Here is a 7232-nt window from a genome sequence, read left to right as displayed (position 1 = left end):
TTTTCCTCATGACTGCCCTGTATTACTGAACCTTAAGTGCATAAACTGATAACAAGATTCAGCTATGCGTTTCTTTTTTATGACTAGTATATATATATATGTGTGTGTAGATAGATAGATAGATAGATAGATAGACAGGGACAGACAGATAGATAGAACTGTATACTAGATGTTCACCTGTTCAGCTAAGGTGGTGTTATGGTTTGATGAAGCAATTTGCTGTGATTAGAAGACACGCATAGTGGTAAGTCAGAGCAATGTGGATGTCAGATGATACTGTGGTGAGGTGTTGCGACGTGTAGTGGTAAGTCAGAGCAATGTGCATGTCAGATGATACTGTGGTGAGGTGTTGCGACGTGTAGTAGTGCTTGTCATGGGACAACATCGTGGAACTCTTCTACAACATGACAACACCAGACCCAACACTGCCAGATCACTTCCTCCATCGGACTTTGATTAGAAGACACGTGTAGTGGTAAGTCAGAGCAATCTGGGTGTCAGATGATACTGTGGTGAGGTGTTGCGACGTGTAGTGGTAAGTCAGGGCAATGTGGATGTCAGATGATACTGTGGTGAGGTGTTGCGACGTGTAGTGGTAAGTCAGGGCAATCTGGATGTCAGATGATACTGTGGTGAGGTGTTGCGACGTGTAGTGGTAAGTCAGGGCAATCTGGATGTCAGATGATACTGTGGTGAGTTGTTGCGACGTGTAGTAGTAAGTCAGAGCAATGTGGATGTCAGATGATACTGTGGTGAGGTGTTGCGACGTGTAGTGGTAAGTCAGGGCAATCTGGATGTCAGATGATACTGTGGTGAGGTGTTGCGACGTGTAGTGGTAAGTCAGAGCAATGTGGATGTCAGATGATACTGTGGTGAGGTGTTGCGACGTGTAGTGGTAAGTCAGAGCAATCTGGATGTCAGATGATACTGTGGTGAGGTGTTGCGACGTGTAGTGGTACGTCAGAGCAATGTGGATGTCAGATGATACTGTGGTGAGGTGTTGCGACGTGTAGTGGTAAGTCAGAGCAATGTGCATGTCAGATGATACTGTGGTGAGGTGTTGCGACGTGTAGTGGTAAGTCAGAGCAATGTGGATGTCAGATGATACTGTGGTGAGGTGTTGCGACGTGTAGTGGTAAGTCAGAGCAATGTGCATGTCAGATGATACTGTGGTGAGGTGTTGCGACGTGTAGTGGTACGTCAGAACAATGTGCATGTCAGATGATACTGTGGTGAGGTGTTGCGACGTGTAGTAGTGCTTGTCATGGGACAACATCGTGGAACTCTTCTACAACAAGCTAACACCAGACCCAACACTGCCAGATCACTTCCTCCATCGGACTTTGATTAGAAGACACGTGTAGTGGTAAGTCAGAGCAATCTGGGTGTCAGATGATACTGTGGTGAGGTGTTGCGACGTGTAGTGGTAAGTCAGGGCAATGTGGATGTCAGATGATACTGTGGTGAGGTGTTGCGACGTGTAGTGGTAAGTCAGGGCAATCTGGATGTCAGATGATACTGTGGTGAGGTGTTGCGACGTGTAGTGGTAAGTCAGGGCAATCTGGATGTCAGATGATACTGTGGTGAGTTGTTGCGACGTGTAGTAGTAAGTCAGAGCAATGTGGATGTCAGATGATACTGTGGTGAGGTGTTGCGACGTGTAGTGGTAAGTCAGGGCAATCTGGATGTCAGATGATACTGTGGTGAGGTGTTGCGACGTGTAGTGGTAAGTCAGAGCAATGTGGATGTCAGATGATACTGTGGTGAGGTGTTGCGACGTGTAGTGGTAAGTCAGAGCAATCTGGATGTCAGATGATACTGTGGTGAGGTGTTGCGACGTGTAGTGGTACGTCAGAGCAATGTGGATGTCAGATGATACTGTGGTGAGGTGTTGCGACGTGTAGTGGTAAGTCAGAGCAATGTGCATGTCAGATGATACTGTGGTGAGGTGTTGCGACGTGTAGTGGTAAGTCAGAGCAATGTGGATGTCAGATGATACTGTGGTGAGGTGTTGCGACGTGTAGTGGTAAGTCAGAGCAATGTGCATGTCAGATGATACTGTGGTGAGGTGTTGCGACGTGTAGTGGTAAGTCAGAGCAATCTGGATGTCAGATGATACTGTGGTGAGGTGTTGCGACGTGTAGTGGTACGTCAGAGCAATGTGGATGTCAGATGATACTGTGGTGAGGTGTTGCGACGTGTAGTGGTAAGTCAGAGCAATGTGCATGTCAGATGATACTGTGGTGAGGTGTTGCGACGTGTAGTGGTAAGTCAGAGCAATGTGGATGTCAGATGATACTGTGGTGAGGTGTTGCGACGTGTAGTGGTACGTCAGAGCAATGTGGATGTCAGATGATACTGTGGTGAGGTGTTGCGACGTGTAGTGGTAAGTCAGAGCAATGTGCATGTCAGATGATACTGTGGTGAGGTGTTGCGACGTGTAGTGGTAAGTCAGAGCAATGTGGATGTCAGATGATACTGTGGTGAGGTGTTGCGACGTGTAGTGGTAAGTCAGAGCAATGTGCATGTCAGATGATACTGTGGTGAGGTGTTGCGACGTGTAGTGGTACGTCAGAACAATGTGCATGTCAGATGATACTGTGGTGAGGTGTTGCGACGTGTAGTAGTGCTTGTCATGGGACAACATCGTGGAACTCTTCTACAACAAGCTAACACCAGACCCAACACTGCCAGATCACTTCCAACGTTCTTTCTTCAACGTCATAATGTTGAATCTCGCTCACTCGACCTCAGCCCAGTAGAACATTTATGGGATCATCTCGTAAGTTAACTGTCAACAGTAGTTAATCATCGTTCGACACATCGTACAGACTTCCCATGATCAATGGGCAAGAATTTCAGGAGAAAGTATTCCATAAGGAGACGAGTACAAACGTGCATCGATGCACACGGAAGCCATTCAAGATACCAAGCGTTATACGTGTTGTTGTGACTCTCGGGTGTCTGTTTCTGAAAATCGAGATTGAACATCATCGGCAATAAGATGGTGTGTGTGTGACGGGGAGTGGGGTTAGTGGGTAGTGGGAGGAGCAGGAAGGTAGACCAGTAGGTACAGCGTTCGCCCGCCGTGATACCGCTGGAATATTGCTGAAGGCGGCTTAAAACTCACTCACTTAGTTCATAAAATGCGTTATACATACAATTACCATGCTTGTTTTAGTGTTCGTCACAGCAACTATACTCACACGGCAAAGAGCAAAGTCATGAAGAACTCCTACGAAACACTTCATTACAGGCAAGGCACAGGCTTACGTTGACAAATAATCAGGTCGAACGGGGATGCGAACTACCCAAAAGAGGTTTGTGCTGTCCCCACAGAATGAAACCTTGTGCAACGACTGGGATACATATTGCCATTATATAATCATTATATACAAAAAAGTGTGTAAATCATATTCAAATAAATAACCCCTTGGCTATGAGAAAGATCAGATATGAAGCGATTTGTATGCCAGTCAATGTGAGATTGGAAAGCTTTCCTCTTTCACTGAGAGCACACATTCGTGATATCCACGTCATCCGTGTTTCAGAATGAATGTCTCGATCATGCCCAAAGGAAGCTGAAACCTCACTGAAAAAGCGACCTTCGTACAAAGACAGCTAAATGTTGATAAATACATCAGAAACGAAACTTGCTTCAGTCAGTTCATTTCACTGCTGATCAGAGAGCAAAGGCGAATCTGCATGGAAAGGTAAGTCTATCATTTGAACAGCATCAGACAACTGCATGTTTATATACCTTGCAAGTTATTGTTATTTCAAATCACAGTGAGGTTAGACATGATATAATCCCTCATTTATAGGTTGTTTTATTCATTTCAGGACACCAATGGATCTACACGTCACACTTAGTGTTGTACTTTCGTTGCTGTCGACACAAGATAATTTTTGTAGTTAGCTTTAATTAAACATACATGCATAAAGAGCATTTCACAGTGTTTACACTTTCCTGTCTGAAGTTACATAAGGTTTGACCCACGCTCTGGTAATGTGTAAGAAAGTTGACTTTCGTGAGTGAGGCAACGGTCATCAAGCATCTCCTGACAACAAGCTGTCTGCAATCGAGTCATGATTTTCTAACACATAGTTTGTGCCGCACTGCAGTCCGAATAGGTATTTTCGTTGTTCGGATACTACGGACCTATTTATTAAATTATCAAATATAATCATTCACATATTTGTGTTTGTATTTCATGTTTAGTCAAAGCCATTGTTGTCTCACAGGAATTGCAGTGCCCTCTTCGTCTTTCCACTTTAATTTAATGCTGAACTTGACATTAGTTTTACCATATTCATTCAGGGGTGTTAAGATTCGATTCCTACAGCTGTTTTTGTGTTTGTAAATTATACATAAAACTTCATATCATTTCGAGATTAAGAAGTTGCTCAAACACGTTACTGAAAAAAAGAGTGAATCAATGTTCAGCTTATTTCTTTGTCCTAAGTTGATACAATATACTAAATGGTATTTGTTGTCATGTTTTCAGCGGAACACTGCTTGGAGGGACAGTATTGTTCGAACTGCTCACGTACATATTGCAGTACAGAGTGCTTTCCTGGGTATTTCGGCCTCAAATGCAGCTTGGCTTGCAGTAAGAACTGCCAACACAGTATATGTAGTCGAACAAAGATTGGCACCTTTAACTGCTCTGACGGCTGTGTACCTGGGTTCCACGGCTCTCAGTGCAACATTCCCTGAACAGGTCCGAAGGGAAACTGCACAAAATGTCCTGGAGGATGTGATGGAACGTTCTGCCGTCTGACATCATCTTGTGTTTCTGGATGCCATGACCAATACTATGGGTCCAACTGCAAGAAATGTTCACCCAGATGTCGACACTGTAACAGGATAACAGGCAGATGTGATAAGTGTCATGATCCATATCATGGTCTGGACTGTGAATACTCATGTGAACATTGTTCAACAAGTGACTGTGTACAAACATGTGCACCTGGATTATATGGAAGTATGTGTTCCAAAAGATGCAATAAAAACTGTTTAGTTTACCCTGCAAGCAATAACACTTTGACAAATAACAGTTCCACTTCGTGCATATCTGAATGTGAAAGATATAGTGGTGAGTGTATCAACGGTTGTGTGGATGGCTGGTCTGGTCCCAACTGTCACTCTCGGGTTTACTGTAACACAAATTGTTTAGGTTGTAATGAAACAGGTGCTTGTGTTGGAGGATGCTCACATGGTTACTTTGGACAAGACTGCCAGCCTTGTTCTACGACCTGTTACAATAACACCTGTCACCCAGAGAGTGGGTTTTGTGTGAGTGGGTGTATCAGGGGACAGCATGGACAATACTGTGAACTCTCCTGTGCGAACTGTTTGGGTGGTGCCTGTCATGCTGGCAGTGGGAAATGCGCTGAAGGTAATGTTAGATGAATTAAGAGAGTTCGACATGTCTGCTGTTGAATTAGTTTACATGACACCATAAGCTGTCATTGAAATGGAGGCTCTTCTGTAGAAAATGTTTCCGACTGGACTGACGAAAACACATGAAAGTAATGTAAATAATCAACACTACGTGACCATATATAATGTCATAATGTCATAACAGGCACTTTGCTGTCACGACTGTAATGAATGGTTCACTATGGCGGCAAAAAAAACCATAGCTATTGTCAAGCGTATTCTATCTGTTTTTCACAAGAACTGTCAGAAATGGCTTTGAAAACCTCGCTTTGAAAACAGATAACAAACTTTGCTTGATATGTAACAGTAGTCTACAAGCTTCATGCTGTTTAAACAAGCTCTTCATAAGTCAGAATCGTAAAACTGACTTTAGTTTAGCAGTGATTTCTTGCATCCTTGAAATTGGGTTTGTGGTCATTCGTTATTGTATAGTGTGACCACATGGTGACACTTTAGTACCATACCAACAGTAATACTGGCTCGGTGAACACGTTGTTTTCACGGATAAATCTATGTCATACCTCGGCAATAGTAAATTTGGCATGTTTCAGAGATCACTTGGAGCACCATGACTGTGATATCAGCAGTACTGTTCACATCGTGTATACTTCTGATCGCTGGTGTAGTTGGTATCTACCTTTTTCGCCGCAAAAGATCCTCAACAAGAAGGTGAGTGTTTTGTAATCTCTATTTTGTTAAAGCTCAGTGCTAATTATACTGAACACTATTTGTCACCTGACTATTCGTTGAATATTGATATGATCATTTCCAAGCAGCTTACGTTCAGAGATGTTGAAGTTGTCTGTCAGTCTGAGTCAGGTTGAAGATATCACATGTGGACAAACTGAACAGTTTTTGCAACAGGTGCATGCGAAATATGAACGCAAGTTTGCACACCAACAGAATCAATGTAACCCAGTCTTACTGATCATAGATACCATGCAGAAGTAGAGAGATGTAGAACTTTGTTTCTAGAACTCTTGTGTATATTTCCAGGCTCGATCAAGGAGATGTGTCCAGACATACTGAGAGGTCAAGGTCAGAGGAAACCTCAGAGTACTACGCAGTACGTCGATACTGGGAAATAGATTACGATGAAGTATCTCACCAGCGAGATCAGCAACAAGGGAGGACAGAGATAGAAGATTACGATGAAGTATCTCACTCTCAAGATCAGCAACAAGGGCGGGCAGAGATAGAAGATTACGATGAAGTATCTCACTCTCAAGATCAGCAACAAGGGCGGGCAGAGATAGAAGATTACGATGAAGTATCTCACTCTCAAGATCAGCAACAAGGGAGGACAGAGATAGAAGATTACGATGAAGTATCTCACTCTCAAGATCAGCAACAAGGGCGGGCAGAGATAGAAGATTACGATGAGGTATCTCACCAGCGAGATCAGCAACAAGGGAGGACAGAGATAGAAGATTACGATGAAGTATCTCACTCTCAAGATCAGCAACAAGGGAGTGCAGAGATAGAAGATTACGATGAAGTATCTCATTCTCAAGATCAGCAACAAGGGAGGGCAGAGATAGAAGATTACGATGAAGTATCTCACTCTCAAGATCAGCAACAAGGGCGGGCAGAGATAGAAGATTACGATGAGGTATCTCACCAGCGAGATCAGCAACAAGGGAGGACAGAGATAGAAGATTACGATGAAGTATCTCACTCTCAAGATCAGCAACAAGGGAGTGCAGAGATAGAAGATTACGATGAAGTATCTCACTCTCAAGATCAGCAACAAGGGAGGACAGAGATAGAAGATTACGATGAAGTA

At 43.5% G+C, this 7232-nt stretch overlaps 2 protein-coding genes across 2 annotated transcripts; both read right to left on the bottom strand.

Moving 5' to 3' along the window:
- Positions 1-433: 433 nt before the first annotated feature.
- On the bottom strand, positions 434-1276 carry LOC137282170 (uncharacterized). The gene has a single exon (XM_067813897.1). It carries the CDS (start codon positions 1274-1276, stop codon positions 434-436), a length of 843 nt encoding a protein of 280 aa, XP_067669998.1.
- Positions 1277-1324: 48 nt separating this feature from the next.
- Positions 1325-2647, bottom strand: LOC137282168 (uncharacterized). Its single transcript, XM_067813895.1, has one exon. The coding sequence runs from the start codon at positions 2645-2647 to the stop codon at positions 1325-1327; it is 1323 nt and encodes a 440-aa protein (XP_067669996.1).
- Between the last annotated feature and the right edge of the window lie 4585 nt (positions 2648-7232).

The sequence above is a fragment of the Haliotis asinina genome, chromosome 4, assembly GCF_037392515.1.
Source record: "Haliotis asinina isolate JCU_RB_2024 chromosome 4, JCU_Hal_asi_v2, whole genome shotgun sequence".
NCBI classification, from domain to species: Eukaryota; Metazoa; Mollusca; class Gastropoda; order Lepetellida; family Haliotidae; genus Haliotis; species Haliotis asinina.
This window is presented reverse-complemented; position numbering and strand designations above follow the sequence as displayed.

Bases quoted from the DNA above. Each gene is read 5' to 3' on its own strand.
- LOC137282168 (XM_067813895.1), bottom strand. From the start codon at position 2,647: ATGTTGTCCCATGACAAGCACTACTACACGTCGCAACACCTCACCACA.
- LOC137282170 (XM_067813897.1), bottom strand. From the start codon at position 1,276: ATGTTGTCCCATGACAAGCACTACTACACGTCGCAACACCTCACCACA.